The sequence below is a fragment of the Chlamydomonas reinhardtii genome, chromosome 3, assembly GCF_000002595.2.
Source record: "Chlamydomonas reinhardtii strain CC-503 cw92 mt+ chromosome 3, whole genome shotgun sequence".
Lineage (NCBI taxonomy): Eukaryota > Viridiplantae > Chlorophyta > Chlorophyceae > Chlamydomonadales > Chlamydomonadaceae > Chlamydomonas > Chlamydomonas reinhardtii.
The window spans coordinates 7,490,340-7,509,327 of record NC_057006.1 but is presented as its reverse complement, the minus strand read 5'-3'; the positions used below and the strand labels follow the sequence as shown (position 1 = coordinate 7,509,327).

Below are 18,988 nucleotides of genomic sequence, written 5' to 3'. Positions count from 1 at the left end.
CAAGGGATGAAAGGGTGAGCGGGCATCGACGCAGGCAGAGGGGTCAGAAGTGTAGGAGGGGTACCGGCGAGTGCCACCAGATGCCACCTCTCCGTGCATGGGTAATCGTAAGGCCTAGAGAAGGCGGCGATGGCGGCTTCGTCACTGTGTCAAGCAGCGGCGGCACCTTTTGGAAAGCGGGGAATCGTATGTGGTTGGCGCCCGGATGCCCCCGGAGGAATGGTGGCGGTGGCGTGGCAGCGTGGCAGCGTGCGACAATGACCTAACTCTTGCATAGCTTTCTCGTATGCACAGTTGAGGACTTGTATTATGCTACATGTTTACACCGTCCAATTTTCTCCAAAGCTGTTTTTTCCGGCTCCCGTGCAACACCTCTTTCCTCGCTTTGTTCACCAGCCCATGAAAGAAATATAAGTATGACCTGAGGGGCGTATCCGACCTGGCAGCAGCATGTTTTACCGGCTCGGCCCGGCTGCACCAATTCCTGTCCCCGCGCCATGCCCACCGGCAGAGCCGGAGGCCGTGCAGGTGCGCGCGACAGTAAACAACTCTAACAACTAGTGGGTCCGCAGCTGCCCGCCAGAATTTGGACAACGCGTGGTGTCGGCAAACCCTTGCTGGCCTCCAACATTCCCGCCATCGTGTGTGCACCTTGGCCCAATGTCCACTCCGCTGCCTTTCCATTGCTGCATGCCATTTCTCTCGCTCTCCTCGATCTGTCTCTGTCTCCCTTCAGAGCCGGCTGGTGGTGTTGGAGGCATCAGCGCTGTGCGGCTCGCTAGCAGACCTGTGGCATCAGCGGCTACTGTGCGATGTGCTGCTGCGGACCGGGCCGCGGGCAGCAGCAGCAGCAGCAACAGCAGCAGCAGGGGCCGGAGAGGAGGGGCAAGGGAAGGAGGTGGACATGGGGGAGGGAAAAGCGGATGAGGAGGATGGCGAGGACGAGTGTGACTTGCCGGCGCACCGGGTGGTGCTGGCGGCCAGTTGCGAGTACTTCAGGTGCGGCCGGGAGAGTGCCAACACCCTTGGGTGTGGGACATGTCCAATACACACACGCAGCTACCGTGTGCAGAGGTCCTGACGTGTGCAGCGGGGCAGGTGCTGGTGTGACGGTCCTGGTGCGACGGCTCGCTCGCCGGTGTAGCCGTGTAGGGTGGCCTATGTAGAGGGACGGCCGGTGCCGACCCGGTGCACACACGACGGAAACCCCCACCACCACCACCGCTACCTCGCCTGCCGGTGTGTACCCCCCGCACAGGGTGCTCTTCACGGGCGCGGGCGCGCACATGAGCGACCTACACAGCGCCGCCTCGGCCTCGGGCGCCGCCGCCGCAGCCGCCGGCACGCCCGCCAGCGGCGGCGGCGGCGGCGCTTGCGCCCCGGGTGACGGCGGCGGGCTGCCAGTAGTGTGTCTGCCGGGTCTCGGCGGGCGCGCGCTGCGGCTGGCCGTGGCTGCGCTGTACGAGCGGGGCGTGGAGCTGGGGCCAGACAACCTGGAGCCGCTGGCGGCGGCGGCGTCCTTCCTGGGGGCGGGGGCGCTGCTGGACGCCTGTGCGGCGGTGAGGCGGGCGACGTGCGTGTGTGTGTCAGGGAGGGAGGGTGAGAGGTAAAGCTGCGCATGGCGCTGGATTGAGGGGGCTATGAATCCGGTCAGACTGGCTCCAGCGTGCCCTTCCATCCCTTGCACCTTGTACCGCATCACACTTCAAACCAACTCCCACCAAATCACATCACCCCACCCTAACCCCCACCCGCCTCAGTTCATGCGCTCTAGCCTGGGTCTGCACACCTGCCTGCCGCTGCTGCTGCTGGCGTGGCGCTACAATCTGGCGCCGCTGAGGGAGGAGCTGGTGGGTGGGTGGGTGGAGGAGGGGGTTGGCAGCGGCTGCGGCCGTGGCGGCGGTAACTGAGGGTGGCTGCTCCCAAGAGGGGAGCCGCAATTGAACGGAGCGGCACTGTGTGCAGTGCCGACTTCCTCCTTGTGCCGCCCGCCCGCCCACGTGCCGCAGATGTCGTACGTGTGCCGCCGCTTTGCGGTGCTGGTGCGGCTCGGCAGCAGCATCAGCAGTAGCAACACTGGCAGTAGCAACGCCGCCACCGGCGCCGCCACACACCCCGCCGTCGGCGCCCGGCAGCCGCCCAGTACGGCGGTTTGGATCCCCTCTAGGGGTCCGCTGGCCGCCGCTGCTACAGCCGCCACCGCCGCCACTGCTACAGCCGCCGCCGCCGCCACAAGCCAGGCCGGCGCGTCGTCGGCCGCGCCGGATGTGCACATGTCGCCATCGGGCGAGATCGCCGGTGCTGTTCCGCCCAGCAGTAGCAGGAACCAAGGGAGTGGCAGTAGCAGTGGCAGTGGCAGTGGCGGCGGCAGTGGCGGCAGTAGCGGCAGTAGCGGCGTGCGGCTGAGCTGTCTGCCTGAGGAGCTGCTGCTGGAGCTGCTGGGGAGCGAGGAGCTGGTGGTGGAGTGTGTGAGTGGAGGGGGGGGGGCCGGGGGCTGGGTGCGGGGCGTGTGCGTGTGCGTGTGCTAGGAATAACACGAGATAAGGAACACGCAGCCAGTGTGCGTGTGTGCATGCGTTTCTGAGGGTCGCGCTGCCTTCCGCAGCCAACATCCAACATGCCCTTCTTGTGCTTTCCAAACGCACGCACGCACGCACGGCTGCAGGAGAGCGACGTGCTCCAGGCATGCCTGGACTGGCTGGCGGAGGACCCCGAGGGCCGTGCCGCCGCCGCCCCCGCCCTGGCGGCCCAGCTCCACCTGGCCTCCCTGCCCCCCGCCCCGCCCACCTGCCTCGCCCTCAGCCTAACCACGGCCGGCAGTAGCAGCAGCACTGGTGCCGGTGCCGGCGGCAGTAGCGCTACTGCCGCCGACGGCGCCTGCAGGACGGCGCCGCCACCGCAGGTCCAGGCGCTGTCGCTGCTGGTGACAGCCCTGGAGGCGCAGCAGCAGCAGCAGCAGCAGCAGCAGCAGCAGCAGCAGCAGCAGCAGCAGCAGCAGCAGCAGCAGCAGCACCATCGCCACGAACAACAACAACAACAACAACAACATTACACACAGCAAGGGGCAGCGGGCGGGTCGGGGCTGGTACAACAGCCGCCGCCGCCGCCGCCGCCGCCTGCGGCGCTGCAGCACCTGCGGCGACTGCTCAACGACGTACAGGGCGGGTCCGGCGCCGCCGGAGCCTATCACCACCACCATACCACACTAGCGCTCTCAGCCCCAGCCACAACCACAGCCCCAGCCACAGCCGCCGTCACAGATGGGTGGCGAGCCGCCGCGCAGGCGGCGGCGGCGGCGCCGCCGGCGGCTGATTGGCGGCCGATGGGGCTTGGCGGCGCGGAGGTGGAGGGGGATGCTGAGGCCGGCGGCGGCAGTGGGCGGTGGTGGTGGTCGGGTGGCAGCGGGGCCGGCGGCGGGGCGGCAGCGGGGCCGGTGTCGGGTAGGGGCGGGCGGCCGCGGCGGCAGCCTGCTTCGTGTCTGGTAGCGGTGGGGGGTCACGACAGCGGCTGGCGGGCGGTGAAGCACGTGGAGGTGAGGGGGCGGGGAGGGGAGGGAGGGGAGGGAAGCGGGAGGTGGGGCGCTGGGCGTGCGCGTGTGGATGTGGGTGTGGGTGTGCGTGCGGGTGGGGGGCCGCTTGTTGTGATCAGCGCTGTTGGCCAGCTGTCGGGCCGCCTCAATTGGGCCCGTACTGCTGTCGTTGACACGTGCTGGCTGGTAGGCTGGCCGTCGTGCCGCGTGCCCAACACCGCTTCCCCCTGCCCCCCCTGCCCCGCGCAGCCCTTCCCCGCCCCTGGCTGCTCCCCTATGCACACACACACACACACACACACACACACACACACACACACACACACACACACACACACACACACACACACACACACACACACACACACACATACTGGGCGGGCTTCGTTTTGTTGTTTTCTTTTCAACACACACATACACACACGCACACACATTGTTCCGTTTGTCCTTTGTTTAACACACACATGTGAATGCACACACAAACATGTGTGAATGCACACACAAACATGTGTGAACGCACACAAACACGCACACGCTGCCACGCACACAGGTGTACGACCCGCGCACGGATGCCTGGACGACCGGGCCCTCGCTCACGCAGGGCCTGTCCTTCGCGGCCGCAGCCCTGATGCCCGGCGGTGCTACAACCGCCACCGCCGCCAGTGCTACAGCCGGTGCTACAGCCGCCGCCGCCGGCGGCGGTGTTAGCAACAGTGGCGGCGGCGGCAGTAGCGGCCCCGGGTCGCTGCTGTACCTGGTGGGTGGCACGCCGCTGTGCAGTAGCGTGTGGCGGCTGCGCTGGTCGGCGGGCGGGCCGGCGGCGGCGGCGGGCCGCGGCGGCGGCGGCGGCGGCGGTTGGGAGGCGGGGCCGGCGCTGGGCATGCCGCGAGCACACGCGGGCGTGGTGTCGGTGGCAGGTGTGGTGTGTGCGACACGACACAGGGACCACAGGAGGCCGCAGAGGGGTGGGCTGGCGTGGTGTGGCCGTGTGTATGCGCGACAAGGACAACCACACGGGGGGTTGTAACGGGCTTGCGCCTGTGATGCGCGCCTGGTATACACCGCCAACGCACATGCACACACACGATCGGGTGTCGTTTGCCACACACACAATCACACACACACACACACACACACACACACACACACACACACACACACACGCACGCACGTGTGTGCCCCGCACGCCCGCAGGCTCCCTGGTGGTTGTGGGCGGGCGGTCGCAGGTGCAGCAGGTGCAGCACGTGCTGTCCAGCGTGGAGCTGCTACAGCCAGAGGCGGCGGCTGTAGCAGCAGCAGCCGGGTCCATGGCTGTAGCAGACCTGGCTGCCAGCAGCGGCGGCGGTGCCGCCGGCGGCAGTAGCAGCGGCAGCAGCAGCAGCACGGAGTGGGTCCGGGGGCCGGATATGGTGATGGCGAGGAGCGCGCACGCGTGTGCGGTGCTCGGCGGCCGCGTGTATGCGCTGGGCGGCGCGGGGGCCGGAGGCGGCGGCGGCGGTGGCGGAGCCAGGGCTGGCGGCGGCGGCGGCGGCGGCGGCGGCACGCACCGGAGCTGTGAGGTGTTGGATCTGGCGGCGGGGCGGTGGCAGCTGCTGGGGTGCGACATGAGCTGCGAGCGCAAGTACACGGCGGTAAGCCTCTCTCTTGGCATTCGGTGGGACTGCTACTGTGGCTGGTAGCTACTGGCTGGTAGCTACTGGCTGGTAGCTAGTAGCTAGTAGCCAGTTAGTGGTGTGTTGGGATGTGCAACTCTGCGATGTGCGACTGTACGAGATACCATCATGCAGCCATTACCGTAGTGCCGTGCCATTTCCACGTTTCTCAGCCGTCTTGCTGGCATCTTAGAATCAGGGCGCGCTCGTGAGGCCGCCCGCTGGCCTCCCGGGCCCACGCACGACTAGGCACGCACGGCATGCACGGCAGCGTACGACAGCCGCACAGCCGCAAACCGCTCTCCGCCGCCGTCCGTCCGTTTCCCCAACTTCCTTGTCTCCTCGCCCTTCCACCCCACCGCCACGCCACTTCACCACACCGCGCCTCCCCACCACCCGGTAACGATTGCTGTTTGCCCCTCACCGTCGACCAGATCCGTAGCTAATCATTAATGCTACCACCGCCCTACCCCGCGCCCCCACCCACACACAGGCGGCCGCCTATGGCGGGCGGCTGTATGTGAGCGGCGGCGTGGGCGAGGGCCGGCGGCGGCTGGCGTCGCTGGAGGCGCTGGACCCGCGTGAGGGCCGCTGGGTGCCGCTGCCGCCCATGAGTGCTCCCAGGTGGGTGGGTGGGTGGGTGGTGAGAGGTTGTGTGTGGCGCACCCAACTCCTGCATTGAAGCCCATTCCCTCGTATGCATCCAGCCACTCCGTCTGTCATGGACGGCTGCCCCTCCCGCCCTCCCCCCCCCATATACACACACAGCGCACGCGCACACACGCTTGGGCGGGCTTCGTTTTGTTGTTTTTTAACACATGCATACACACACACACAAACACACACACACACACACACACACATCCACACATCCACACACACGCGCGCGCACGCACACGCACACACACAGATACACACACACATACAGGTCGTCACACGCCATGGCGGCCCTGGGCGGGGGGCTCTACGTCGCCGGCGGCCAGGCCAGCAGCGCCGACGTAGCAGCAGCAGCAGCAGCCGCGGCCGCCGCCACCCGCGGCGGCGCCGCCGGAAGCTGGGGCAGCACCTGGGGCGGCGGCGGGGGCAGCGGCGGCGGCGCACTGTACGGCACATCGCCGCCGCTGACGTCGTACGGGTCGTACGGAGGGGCTGGCGGCGCCGGTGCCATCGTGGGAGTGTACGGCAGTGCGCCGCCAGGGCCGGGTTTTGGAGTGGGGGGTTTCGGGGGTTTCGGGGCGGGTGCCGTGGGGACAGGGCTGGCGCCCGGAGCGGCTCCAGCCCTGGGTCTGGGGCTGGGGCAGGGGGCGGGCGGGGGCTTCGTGGGGTCACTGGGCGGCGGGGAGGAGGGCGCTGTGCACCAGTCCGTGGAGTGTTTTGACACGGTGGCGGGGCGGTGGCGGGCAGTGGCGCCGCTGATGTGTGGGCGATCGGGCCTGGCGCTGTGTGCGGTTTGAGATTGAGAGGCAGGATCCGTGTCGGTGTCGCCATGCGCAGCCCGCGTGTTCGTTGCAGTTTAAAATTGAAATTGTTGCAGACTAAGGATTATAATATTGCCACCGCCTTAAACACACTTAACGCATCACACGCAAGGCTGGAAAATGGAAACCACAGATATTGACCGTCGGCCTGCTAAGCGGTCCCGCGATGACGCCGATGCCATTCTTTCTCAATTGCCCACAAATTTAAGAGACTTTGTCGAAAATCGCGCGTTCGCCGGAAAGCCTTTCGCGCTCGCTGCCTGCGTCCAGCGAGCGGTCGAGGAGATCATGTTAACTGGAGGCTTGCAAAATATCGAAAAGCTGAAGCACGGAGGCAAAGCCCTTTGCAAAGGCGTCTACGCTGTCGAGGTCGGTGGTTTGCGACCATCCATCGGCGACTCGGCTGCTCCCCAGGAACTCCCCCTCCTCGCCGACGTCGCCCCAGCCGACGACACCCCGCCGCCGGAGCCCAGCTGCTCATGCACGTGCAAGGCAGCTGAAGGATCCATGGTGAGCGACTCAATCGAGGAGGGTACCGGTACAGGTCCGGCCGTCTTACCCAAACTCCTCTAGCATTTGCAGCAGCTCACAAACGCACAGTCACCCGCAGCCGTGTCCGCACGCACTGCAGGTCTGCAAGCACTCCCTGGCGCTGCTGCTGACGCTGCTGGCGGTGGACGTCGGAGGCACGGAAGGCGGCCTGGGGCCCGGGCCCGGCCCAGGTCCCGCGGGACCGGGGCCGCTGGGTCCGGGGCCGCCCGCTGCGGCTGCGGCTGCGGCTGCGGTTGCGGATGCCGGCACAGCCGCAGTGCAGCGGGTGGCGGCAACAGTCCCTAGAGCTGTAGGGGGGCCTGGGGTCACTGGGGTCACTGGCCAGGTGGCGGCAGGAGCAAGCGCCGGCGCCGTGGCTCACAGCGGCGGCGGCAGCGGCGGCGGCGGCGGCTGGAGGGCTCCCACGCAGCCAACGCCTCTCACGCAGCAACGAGGCGCGAGCGGGGGTGGGGGAGGAAGCCAAGCAGGCGGCGGCGGTGGCGGCGGCTCTCCCGGCGGCACGCTGGGCGGCGGCGGCGGTCGGCGGCGCATGCCCACGTCCTTGCTCTCGCGGGAGCAGCGAGCGGCCGCAGCGGCGCAGGCGCCAGCGGCGCCACAGGCAGGAGCAGGAGTAGGAGTAGGAGCAGGCGCAGGTGGGTTTGCTCGATGAGGAAGGAGGGTGGGGTTCTGGGTTGGCAGGGTTGGCAGGGTGCAGAGCGGGTTTGCCTACGGTGGCTGCCTGCTTGGTCTGTGTGTAGCAGCAGCCGGCGAGGGGCGTGTGTCCGGGCATTCACCGAGGCTGCGCACACGATCGACACGACACGACACAACGTAGCGTGACACGGAGTTAAAGTACACACCTCCCGGCGGCTGTGTGTGTGTGTGTGTGTGTTGGTGTTGGTGTTGGTGTACATGTGTCGTGCACACGCGCTCACCCGTCCGTGCAGGTCGTGGCTCTGGGGCTGCACCCGTCTCGACGCCGGTGCAGCAGCGGTCGGCATCGGGGCGTGGCCGCGGCCGCGGCGGCGGCGGCGGCGGCGCTGCTTCTGTGACAGCGGCCGCGTTCACGGCCACGGCGCAGGCCGCAGCCGGCGCGGAGTCTGGGGCCGCGGCAGCTGCCAGCGCCGATGCGGGCGGCGGTGGCGGTGGTGCGGGTGCGGGTGCGCCCAAGCAGCGAGGAGGCAGCACGCGGGCCGGCGCGGCGGCTCTGCCGGGGGCGCAACGGGCAACGCGTGGACGAGCGGGGCAGGCGGCCGCGGCGGCGGGCGGGTTTGTGCCGCTTACGGAGGAGGAGGTGACGCGTGTGTGTTTGGAGGAGGTGATTGAGTATGGGCAGCAGGAGGGGGCGGTGGCGATGGCGGCTATGGCGGCAGGCATCCCGCCGCAGCTGCTACTGCCGCCCGGGCGGCTGCAGTTCACACACGAGCTGCTGCGAGACGTGCTGGCGGCGCAACCGCAGTAGCAGGAGGCGGAGGCTGCGGCAGTAGCAGGAGGGGGAGGTGGCTGCGGCAGTTGCAGGAGAGGGAGGCGGCTGCGGCAGAAGCAGGAGGCGGCTGCGGCTGCGGCAGTAGCAGGAGGCGGAGCAGCCGCAGTAGCAGGAGGCGGCGGCTGCGGCAGTAGCAGGAGGAGGCGGCAGGAACGTGGTCTGGGGTGTCCTTGCAGCAGTACTGGACGAGAAGTGGCACGATGAGGAGCATGAGAAATGTTTGAGTACATGGGCTTCCATACGTAGCATGTGATGGCTCGGCGTCTTCGGGTGCTGGGACTGTCCCCTCTGTAACATCCGCATTCATATGTAGCGCGGATGATGTCATACGGTATGTGAGGCTGACGCGCGTGAACAGGCGTGTGCACTGACAAGCGAGCGAGGGGTGCGCTTTAAGTCTTTAACTTTACAGTAGGTTTGGCTTGCCATTCGGATCCAGGTTACACAGGGTGAACAACGTGCCCGGCGGCCGCGCTGGCCTGGCTCCGACGCCTCCCCCCCGCAGTCGTCTTATTCAAACAGGAAATCGATCGATACCATGTTAGGAGGCCGTTGCTAGCTACCTACCCCAGCGGCCTTTCTCAAAGGTACAACCCCACATCGCCCACCTTAGGGGAGGCCCAGGCGCCCAGGCCACGCTGCAACTCCCCCCCCTGCTCGCCTGCTCCATCTCGCCTAACGGCTATACTGTATGTTGCTTTCGGCACATGCGCCTACTTTATTTGTTTGCATAAGATGCTCCATCATAACTTGTCAGTGCACACAAGTATGCCGTAGGCCTCTGTGCGTATGGTAATTGCACCAATTTGACCATGCATCATACCAGCGCGGCCACATTTTATTTCGCGCTAGTAATCGGGGCGCAGTGTCCCAACACTCAGCAAACACAGAAACAAACTAACCACTTGCGAACTCCGGGCCGGCTGCATAGTCCGCCGCCGCCTAGCGCCGCCCTCCGCCCGAGGACATCCAGTCTCACTCACTACACGACTAGCCTTGCGTGCGTACGTTAGCCTACTTGATTATTCGAGCACCCTCGTAACCTACACACACACACACATACACACACACACACACACGCACACACACACACACACACACACACACACACACACACACACACACACACACACACACACACACACGCACACACACATCCACACACACACACGCACACGCACACAAAAAAAGCGGGCAGCGGCGCCTCAGGACCCGGGACCCCTAGAAGGCTCCACGCGCTTGCCTCGCCAGCCCTGTGCGACTACCGTTGTACCGTACCATACACGGCTTACACCGGTACCATGGCCAGATAAGGACTGCAGACCCAACATCCACCGCCGCTCAACCCATTTCATCACCTTCGCTCGTGCCTACAACACGCGCATCTTCTTCTTGGTGCACGGCCCGTGTATGCGTGGCACCCGCTCCCCTTTGCGCAGTACGTATACCGATAATTTTATTCTTTCCTTGCCTGGACGTTCAGCCCATTGAAGTGAAACAACTCTCGCATTAGCATTGGGACCAGCATTGAGGCCGCTTTTTGCATCTGGCAGCATCCAGCATTTGCATTTCCCTGCACAATTCCTCATAAAAGTGCTCACGGCATGTGGGCCACACCAACCAACCTGCATGCATCCATAGCAAGATGATCATCAGCACCACACAACTCCCCAAATAACGTGTGCACAGGCAGCATCACGCATCAAGTCCTTTCTAGCAATCGGGCACGGCCCATGTACGGCTGGGGCACGTGACCCGCAAAGATAAAACGTGCAAACCAAGCAAAAACATGCATCCGTTTGAAAAACTTTGAATGACATCAGCAATGAAACGCAGCGCACCGATTCCATAGCATTACAAACAGGCGCGCAGGAATGCCGCATTCATCACCGCCACCCACACGCGCAATCCTTTGTCTATTCACACCGGCCCTAATGGCAACTAAAACGATAATACGGTAGCAGCCGCGTAATGGGCCCCTCACCCCGTCGGCTCCCTTGACACGTCTAGACTTATGGAAGGGCGTAACCATTTATTCAACAATTGTTAACGATATTTTGTAAAAGCAGCAGCCGCACACCATCCGTGCAAGTCACGGCCGGCCTGGTAGGTGCCGCGGTGCGCACGAAGCATAGCAGCATCAGTGGCGGCAGCAGCACCAGCAGCAGCGACAGAGGCAGCATTGGCAGCAGCAGCAGCAGCGCTATCAGTGACACAATCAAAAGCCGTAGGCAGCACCACCACGTGTACGCAGCGGCAGCAAAAGACAGAGCAGTGGCAGCGTACGGCGCACATTGATTGCCCCCGATAACCCCGCTAGGGTCGACATTGCCACGGACTACAGAGGACGCGAGCACAACGTGCAAGCCCATAACCGTAACCATTGTGTTTCTTCACTGTCTACCATATCACTACTCGAGTGACGAAGGCAATTGAACCTGGGATGCGCTCGCGGTGACCTCGCCGCCGCCGCCGCTCAGCTCGTCGCAAAGCAGCCCTTCCAGATTGCATCCGTAGCTCTTCAGAATGTCGGTTGCCTGCGTTGAGTCAGTGATGAATGTGAGGCTGTGTATGTGCATGTGTTATCCAGCACAAGTAAGGGACGAAACATGCAGGATGTGTGTATGTGTGTGCGTGTGTGTGTGTTAAAGAGCACAAGGAAAATGTTGCGCAAAGACAGTGTATGCGATGCAGCAAAGCGTGTGCAAGGATGTGTGTATGTGTGTGCGTATGTGTGTGTGTGTGTGTGTGTGTGTGTGTGTGTGTGTGTGTGTGTGTGTGTGTGTGTGTGTGTGTGTGTGTGTGTGTGTGTGTGTGTGTGTGTGTGTGTGTGTGTGTGTGTGTGTGTGTGTGCCGCGCAACCCCACACGCCCCCCCTAAGACCACAGGCCAACCAGCGGTACAGCACCTCCATCTACCAACACACCTGCTCGGGCCGCATGATGCCACTGGCGAGCGCCAAATCGATCTTGATCAACAACTGGTCATCCAGCTCGCGAGGCCCGCCGCCACCACCAACACCACCAGCACCAACACCCGCGCCGCCACCTCCGCCGCCGCTGCGGTTGCCGCCGGTGCCGGCTTGTGCAACCGCGCCCACGGCTTCGCCAGCAGGGTGGGTGTCGCTGTCTCCGCCGCCACCTCCACTCGCAGCCTGCGCCAGGACGTCCGAGTTGCCCTCGCGCCGCATCGAGCGGCCCCCAGCGACGGCATTCGCACCGCTAGCCGGCGACGTGCGCGTTACGGCTGCGGCTGCTGGCGCCGGCGACTGCGGCGCCGGCGACTGCACACCCGACCAACCGCCGGCGCCATAGACGGCCGCAACCCCGCCTGCGCCGCCGCTAGACAGCTTACTGGCACTGAGCGGCTGCCGGCGGCCGCCACCGATGGCGGGAGCGCAGGCGGCGAAGGCGCTGGTGCCGCTGCTTGGGCGGCTGGGGATAGACTGCGTGCTGAAGAGGCTGTTGCAGCCGCCGCCGGCTGCTCCGCCAGCGTTGCTGCAGGCCCTTGAGGGAACTGAGGAGCGGTCGCCGGGGGGCAAGGCCTCGTCACCCAGCTCCTCGCGGATCATCTCCTCCAGATCTGTGGATGTGCGTTAGAAATGCACAAAGTGTCCATGTGTGAGTGTGTAAATGTGGGAGTGAGAGCGTGTGTAAGCGTACGGTGTGCTGGCGGTGTTAGGTGGCGCGACTGGCATTGCGACTGGCAGCGCTACTGCAGGTTCTGCATATGTGCACCGCGCGAGGCAGCACCGCGCGAGCTCGTTTGCCCACATGCTTCCACGCCACCACATACCATCACGCCGCCACGCCCGCCTCACCGCATCCAAAGCTCTTCATCAGCAGCTCTGTCGCCTGATCCGGCTTCATCACACCGCTGCTCAGCGCCATGTCAATGCGGCTCAGCAACTCCAGGTCCACCTCCCTCTCCTTCTTCCTCTCCATCTCCCTCTCCTTCTCCCGGGCCAACCCCGCCGTCCGCAGGCTGCCGCTGCCACTGCCGCCGCCGACGCCGGCCCCGGAGGCGGCCGTCGGCGCCCCGGCTGCGGTATGCAGCGCCACACCCGAGCCCGCGCGGCGGGAGCTGCCGACGGCGGCGCCGCTGCCGGCGACGGCGCGAAGCGACCGCGTTGCAGGGTCGTACACAAACGAACAATCGTCATGATCATCATCGAACATGTTGGTGCCGCTGGCGTTGCGGGAGCCCGGGCGCGAGCCGCGGCGCGAGGCGACGCGGGAGCTGCCGCTGAGCAGGTGGCCGCAGCCGCTGAGCAGGTGGACCCCGCCGCTGCTGCCGCTGATGAGCACGTTGGCACCACTGCCGTCGCGGTGGGAAGCGGCGCTTGTGGGGGAGCTCCATGCGGTGCCTGAGCCCGCCGCCGACGTGGGTGCGCCCGGCGGCACAGGCGACACCGGCGACGCCAGCTGCGGCGCGGTCGCGCGACCCCTGGCGGCGGCGGCGGCGACGGCGGCGGCGGCGCGGGCGGCTGCTGGCGGCGCCGCCGTTGGCAGGGTGATGGTGGCGGAGTGCCGCGGCGCCGCCGGCTCCTCATGCGGGTGCGGGTGCGGGTGAGAGTGAGAGTGAGAGTGCGGGTGCGAGGGGCGGTGCTGCGCCGTCCGTGCGTCGGCGGTGCGGTCGACGTGGGTGAGTGGCGCCGGCTCATCCCTTTGCCGCGGCGCGAGCTCCGCCGCTGCTGCGGCCGCGGCGGCTGTGGCGGGAGGCGCCGGCGCGTCTGACACCAGCGCCGTGAGGATTGTGGCGGCGGCGGCGGCGGTGGCCACCGCCGGCCCGGAGGTGTCGGCTGGCTTTTGGGCTGCGGCCTCGGCGCGGCGCCGGAACGAGAGCTCCCCTGCCAGTGGCTTGTAGGAGGTGGCGGAGGCGGAGCTCTGCAGGGTGCGCGGGACAAGAAGCAGCCAGGACATACACACAGTTGGGGTGCTGCTGCTGTATTGCTGCGTGGTCGTGGCTGTGTCAGGGTTCGTACGGCGGGTAGCCGATGTACGAGGGAGTGAATAAATCACAGGGTCCGAGGTGCTGACGCCCAGTGACGTGGACTGTGGAGGAGGTTAGTCACCCATGGAAGACGGAGTGACTAAATGGGGGACGCAGCCGGGCATGCGACCACGAAATAGGCGCCCGGCGCGAAGGAGACCAGTGGGGTATGCGGACAGTGGCAGCGGCAGCGGCGCCGCGCGGCGGCGGCGGCAGAGTGTGGCAACCGGCAAGAAGTTGAACCGACGATCTAGGATACAGACTAATTCGCTCCCCAAACAGGCGCCGCCGCGCCGGCGACGGCTGTGGTCGACAGCTGGGGTCAACGGCTGCCACCGACTCACCGAGTGGGTCCTGCGAAGCGGCGGTCGGGCCTCCGGCGCCTCCTCCTTGTGAGGTCGGCTCAATCGCTGCGAGGCGGCATTTGGAGGCCAAAGCGCGTGTTTTGAGCAGCGGTCTTGGAGCAGCACGCGTTGTGCGAAATGGATTCGGCGTTGCGCTTGCTGCCAGCAACTCCCCATCAAATGCGTGTTAATGAGGCCGCACACATAGCTAGCTGCCGCGGCCGTGGGGCTGAACTTCATTTGAGCCCGCATGGCCCCCTTGCCCCCTCCACACCAACGAAACCCCCGGGATGCGGCCAGATTCCCAGACTGCTGCTGCTGCTGCTATGGGTTTTAAACTAACTTACAGCGTGCCGTACCTGCAGCAGCAGTACCATGGCTGCAAAGGAGCAGATCGCCACCAGGAGGAAACACGCCCCCAACACCACATCCAAGGCTTCCTGAGGGCCGAAGGGGGCGCCAGGCGATGAAACAGGTGTGCTTGACCAAATCATACCGGGTTGCGAGGCATGCGTTTTGCCAGGACTGCAGCCACAGGCACGAGGGTTCGAGGTTCCAGGATCGCCTCGCAACCTCAACACGAGGGGCTTTCCACCGCACGACGGCTGACCCCGCCGTATATGGCGGCGCCTCCAGTTTTTGACCTTGCACCAATCTTTATGTAACCTGATGTTTCGTTGTCATGCCCTAGTGTGCCTTTTAAGGGTGTCCTGATGCTGTGCATGCGCAGACCGACTCCAGCGAGGCCACTCCTAACAGCGCCAGACAAGGTCGGCCTCACCTTGTGAATAGGATTGCGCTCCATCGTGGAGTTTTGTCGCTTCCGCACCCGTCACAGCCGGGTCCCCGCCACTTTCGTTCAGCCGTTCGCCGTTTCAGCAGCCGAAAGGAATGGTGACTCCTCAACCTCTTACAACGCAGTTTAATTTCATTTAAAACTCTTAGGCTGAAAAAACGGAATGGAAAAGCGGTCGCCCAGCCTGTGGGTGTCAGCTGTGGAACGAACTCCCTTTCAAATGAACGTCTAAACCTAAGTAAACGTGACCGACTACGTCATTAGGAAGCGTGGAAACGCAATGGCGAGTGTTGGGCGATGCGGCATGGTGACAGTACCGTGCCAATAGGTGCCAACTTGGCCCGGACCCCCCGCTTTCCCACCCGCAAACTCCAAAACTCTGTCTCGACTTGTGTATCTAATCTAACAGCCAAGAAGGCTGCATAAACAGGATCCGATGTCTTATGTGCGATGTGACGCGCGTTTGGTCGTCCATCCGCACTCCTCCAACAGTTCGCGCAGCTTACAAGCTGGCGGCCAAGCACTAGTGCGGTCGCCCTACTCTTCTAGATCCCAAGGCCCCAGCGCAGACCTGGGACCCACCCGGCCGTGCAAGGGGGCGCCTCCTAGCAGCGCTACTTCCCCGCCCGGCTGGCAGATGCAGTACACGATTCAAAATCACCGCATCCTGCGGGTACTGTGCGTGACTGCGCAAGGTGGCACGACGGTTGGGACACGCGGCACGGGCAACAATGCCCCGACATTGGGCAAAGGCATGGCATTCTTCCACAAATCCTCACCAGATTCTGTCCTTGGCTCTACGTGCGTGAGCACATTTGAGGTATGGTGGCTCCCGTGCTGGTTACTGATTCGTGCGGGTTGCGACATGAGACAACTGTCCGGCAGTACGTGCACTGCTGGAGAGTCCTCAGATGTCGCCGATTCCCTGTCTGCAATCGAGCACACTTCCCTATCTGAAACTACAAACATACACACAGAAACCGCAACAAAAACTTGGCGAACGCGCTCGGCTCAGTCAGTTTGCCATTGGAGCGGCGCTTAATTTGGTAGCACATCATATTGGCTATTTGACGGCAATGTTAAAAGTGGCAACACATTAAATGGCGTCCAACGTGGTTGGCGACGGCTTCGCGGCTTGGCTCGTTGCAATAGCCTTATGCGCAATGGTCAGCGTGGTGCTGCTTATTGTAAGGTCAGAGAGGTCGGAGCGGTCCGAGCGCAAGTGCGCGGTGAGTCGCTACACAAAAACGAAGGCAAATGTGGGGACATTATGGATGGCGCTCGCCCTGCACGCACCTCTTTCACCTCTTTCATGATTGTATCAGGACGCGGATGACTCCTACACGATTGCACAAGGTAACTGCCTACGCGGCGGAGTGTGCAACAGCGGCCTGACTCATCCGCGCTTATCCCTGGAACGTGCATGCGGCGGTGCCGGTACTCTCTCTCCTCGCCGAGGCTCGCTCCAGCCACGCAACGGCCAGAGCTCCCGACCCGCCTCCTTCGACTGCCGACGTCGCACGTCTGGCGTCAGCAGCCCGTTGGGTGCTCCTGACATGCCGCCCGGCGGCAGCTCCGACGCCTGGGGTTGCGCCCAGCAGGGCGCTGGCCATCATTCCGATGTCGGCGTCCTGTCGACTCTGCAATCGCAAGCACAGCCAGCGCCGCGCAGCAGCAGTAAGCCCTGCAGCGTTGATCTCCCTCGCGCCTCAAATCCCAACCCTGGCCGCCACCCGCAACACCACTCCTCCACCGCGCCCGTCGCCGCCCGCCACGCCGCCTGCGCCGCCTCATCTGCCGCCTCCGCCGCTGCTCCTCGCACCGCCTCCGGCACCGCCCTGGACGGGACCAGCGGCGGGTGGGATGTGGACACCATCGACAACTCCCTTCTGCTGTCAATTGATCTGGGTCTGGCCAGCGGCCGTATGAGTGCGGTGGAGGCAACGGAGCTGCTCGCCAGCTACGGCTGTGACGTGCAGGAGCTGCTGGCAGCAGAGATGGCGGCGGCCGCGGCGGAGGAGGAGCAGGACGAGGCGGAGCAGCTGCGAAAGGGAAAAGGAGAGGAGGTGGAGAGGCAGGAGGAAGAGCGACCGAGCAAGGAGCAGGAGGAGCAGGAGGTGCGCGGAGAGCGGGGGGGGGTGCTGAGGGTGCTGGGGTCGCGTGTGTTGTACAAGGAACGAAACCACACGGGCCTTATGGGTAGGTGCGAGGGGTGGGCACCCATGGGCCCCGATGGGCTGCCCTACATACCCCTGTGTGCACTTGTGCGTGTCGCTCCCTACGTTTAGAGCACATACGTACATTCCTACCAGCGCTTTCCGCTCCACACATTCTTGCGCTGGCCGCAGGCGCTACGCATGCTCCTGGCGGCGTGATCCGGCGTGATCCGGCGTGATCCGGCGTGATGTCGTCCGCGCCTGCTGGGGGCCTGGCAACGCCGCCGGCTGCGCACTGCCGGGGTGCGCGCCGCACGTTGTCGCCCCCACACGTCATCCTAGACAGGCACGCACGCCGCGTTGTCAGGACCGCGCGCAGCAGCCGTCACCAGCAGCCACAGCAGCCTGCTTGCTAGCGCCCAAGCCTCGACGATGTTGTGCTCTTGCCTTCTCCATTACGCAATCTTTGTATGCCTGGCGATTCCGGTGGCACTAAACTCGCGCAGCCCATGCCGGTGCATTTCGGGTGCTTTCGTACTACGGCACACGGACGACAATAGTGTGAATTTTACGGGAAATGCTTCGAGTGCATTGGGATTTACAGACTGGGAATGGCAGGAAATGATTTCGCTCAAGTACCAAGTTGGTAGCGGGCATTGCGTAATGGTGCGAGGCCGCTAGCCCCGACACCGACACCAAGTGTTTAAACGCATAGGGTAAAGGCGGTCTTGTCACTGGATGGTGGCCGCTCCGTGTGTGTAGGGCGCGGCGCATAGGCGAGGGAGGGGCCTGAGGCCTCGGGTTAACCCCGTGGTTTAACCCCATATAGACCAGGAGAAGATGAAATGGCCGCGGATATGTACTTCATTTATGCAAATTGACGCAATTCGGTATGCTTACTTATGCTACGTTCTCTATCCGGAGCGGCACTGTCTGGGGTGCAATAAGGAATGGAGGAACATGTGGTTTTAGACTCCAAGGCCCGGTGTGCATGCTGAAGCATGGGAAGTAGTGGGCATGAGGGAGTGCACGCCGTCTCGCTCGCGCATTGCAGTTACAAGCACAATCCCATAATATCGTTGCGCACTTGCGCTCACTGCTCATTCGGCTACCTGGCATGGACGCAACGGCGCCTGAGTCGTGATGCGTAGTGGTGGCGGGCCTTGGCGGGAGACGGAGTGAGGTGGACGTAAAAGTGGAGCGCCTGGTTGGCCGCTGCCGTGGCCACCAAGCCTCGGTCCTCACGGAACCTGTGGCCGTGTGTGGCGGCGGCTGGCGGCCCGCGCTCGCCCAGCAGCTGGGTTGATTGCTGGTGTGGACAGGTGGTGGTAGTGCCTGTGTGTTACACTCCAACAGGATCGTGTTCTTGGTGCGGGGTGCGGAGTGCATGGCGGTGGCGGGAGAGGGGTGTAAGACAGCCGGAAGTTACGGTACTCGTCACGAACCCGCTCGAACTCCCCGCGGAAGCTGTGGCCGTGTGTGGCGGCGGCTGGCGGCCGGCGCTCGCCCAGTAGGGCTCTTACCGGCTGGTCCGATGAGCAGCTGGGCATGCATTGCATTGCCAGGCTGGGGCGGGGTGTGTCGCGACGTGTGAGGGGTCGCGGCGTGCCCCAGCCAGTCAAGGCAGCGTGTCCTTAACGGTTGGCGGTTGGCCCAGCGCCGGCTCCTGCGTTATGTTGTAGCGCATTGTGACGCGCTTTTCAAGTGTAAAAGCGAGGCCGCTGGCTGTGCCGTGTCTCCTGACGACCGTGCTGGCGTGGCAGGGCTGCGCTGCCGGTGTTGCGCGGGTGCTCGCTCCCCAGACTGAAGGCGCTATACACCGGTACCGTACGGGCTGCGCGCCACGAGATGGGGGGTCTGTGACGGAGCCGCAGCCGCACTCAGTGCTGCAGGCTGCACCGCCGCACCGCCCGCACCACCGCTCATCCGTGCCTAACAGCCCAGGGCACTGGCTCGCACTTGCCGATAGCTCGGACCATTGCGGTGCGTGCCTGTATGTGTCATGCTGTGTATGGTCTGCCTGT

General features: G+C 64.6%; 4 protein-coding genes across 4 annotated transcripts; 3 read left to right on the top strand and 1 right to left on the bottom strand.

Moving 5' to 3' along the window:
• The first annotated feature begins 318 nt into the window (after positions 1 to 318).
• CHLRE_03g205400v5 (uncharacterized protein) lies at positions 319 to 6,704 on the top strand. Its single transcript, XM_043061478.1, has 10 exons — positions 319 to 528; positions 737 to 999; positions 1,259 to 1,559; positions 1,761 to 1,850; positions 2,010 to 2,468; positions 2,666 to 3,532; positions 4,080 to 4,446; positions 4,724 to 5,160; positions 5,675 to 5,805; positions 6,110 to 6,704. Exons 1-10 carry the CDS (start codon positions 451 to 453, stop codon positions 6,633 to 6,635), a joined length of 3,519 nt encoding a protein of 1,172 aa, XP_042926486.1. The 5' UTR covers positions 319 to 450; the 3' UTR covers positions 6,636 to 6,704.
• Positions 6,705 to 6,758: 54 nt separating this feature from the next.
• CHLRE_03g205428v5 (uncharacterized protein) lies at positions 6,759 to 9,064 on the top strand. Its single transcript, XM_043061479.1, has 3 exons — positions 6,759 to 7,169; positions 7,291 to 7,843; positions 8,138 to 9,064. Exons 1-3 carry the CDS (start codon positions 7,167 to 7,169, stop codon positions 8,650 to 8,652), a joined length of 1,071 nt encoding a protein of 356 aa, XP_042926485.1. The 5' UTR covers positions 6,759 to 7,166; the 3' UTR covers positions 8,653 to 9,064.
• A 6-nt stretch (positions 9,065 to 9,070) lies between these two features.
• CHLRE_03g205450v5 (uncharacterized protein) lies at positions 9,071 to 15,058 on the bottom strand. Its single transcript, XM_043061480.1, has 6 exons — positions 14,794 to 15,058; positions 14,372 to 14,452; positions 14,013 to 14,078; positions 12,497 to 13,562; positions 11,603 to 12,258; positions 9,071 to 11,213 (listed from the first exon to the last, which is right to left on the bottom strand). The coding sequence occupies exons 1-6, from the start codon at positions 14,815 to 14,817 to the stop codon at positions 11,088 to 11,090; spliced, it is 2,019 nt and encodes a 672-aa protein (XP_042926484.1). The 5' UTR covers positions 14,818 to 15,058; the 3' UTR covers positions 9,071 to 11,087.
• A 660-nt stretch (positions 15,059 to 15,718) lies between these two features.
• Positions 15,719 to 18,686, top strand: CHLRE_03g205500v5 (uncharacterized protein). Its single transcript, XM_043061481.1, has 3 exons — positions 15,719 to 16,037; positions 16,134 to 16,925; positions 17,157 to 18,686. Exons 1-3 carry the CDS (start codon positions 15,972 to 15,974, stop codon positions 17,181 to 17,183), a joined length of 885 nt encoding a protein of 294 aa, XP_042926483.1. The 5' UTR covers positions 15,719 to 15,971; the 3' UTR covers positions 17,184 to 18,686.
• The last annotated feature ends 302 nt before the right edge of the window (positions 18,687 to 18,988 follow it).

Coding starts and splice junctions, on each gene's coding strand:
- CHLRE_03g205428v5 (XM_043061479.1), top strand. Junction 7,844..8,137: donor AGGAGTAGGAGCAGGCGCAG/GTGGGTTTGCTC, acceptor CCGTCCGTGCAG/GTCGTGGCTCTGGGGCTGCA.
- CHLRE_03g205400v5 (XM_043061478.1), top strand. CDS start 451: ATGTTTTACCGGCTCGGCCCGGCTGCACCAATTCCTGTCCCCGCGCCA. Junction 1,851..2,009: donor CGCCGCTGAGGGAGGAGCTG/GTGGGTGGGTGG, acceptor CACGTGCCGCAG/ATGTCGTACGTGTGCCGCCG. Junction 5,161..5,674: donor GCGAGCGCAAGTACACGGCG/GTAAGCCTCTCT, acceptor ACCCACACACAG/GCGGCCGCCTATGGCGGGCG.
- CHLRE_03g205500v5 (XM_043061481.1), top strand. CDS start 15,972: ATGGTCAGCGTGGTGCTGCTTATTGTAAGGTCAGAGAGGTCGGAGCGG. Junction 16,038..16,133: donor GGTCCGAGCGCAAGTGCGCG/GTGAGTCGCTAC, acceptor TGATTGTATCAG/GACGCGGATGACTCCTACAC. Junction 16,926..17,156: donor AGGAGCAGGAGGAGCAGGAG/GTGCGCGGAGAG, acceptor CGCTGGCCGCAG/GCGCTACGCATGCTCCTGGC.
- CHLRE_03g205450v5 (XM_043061480.1), bottom strand. CDS start 14,817: ATGGAGCGCAATCCTATTCACAAG. Junction 13,563..14,012: donor CGCTTCGCAGGACCCACTCG/GTGAGTCGGTGG, acceptor CGCACCCTGCAG/AGCTCCGCCTCCGCCACCTC. Junction 12,259..12,496: donor GATGAAGAGCTTTGGATGCG/GTGAGGCGGGCG, acceptor GCACATCCACAG/ATCTGGAGGAGATGATCCGC.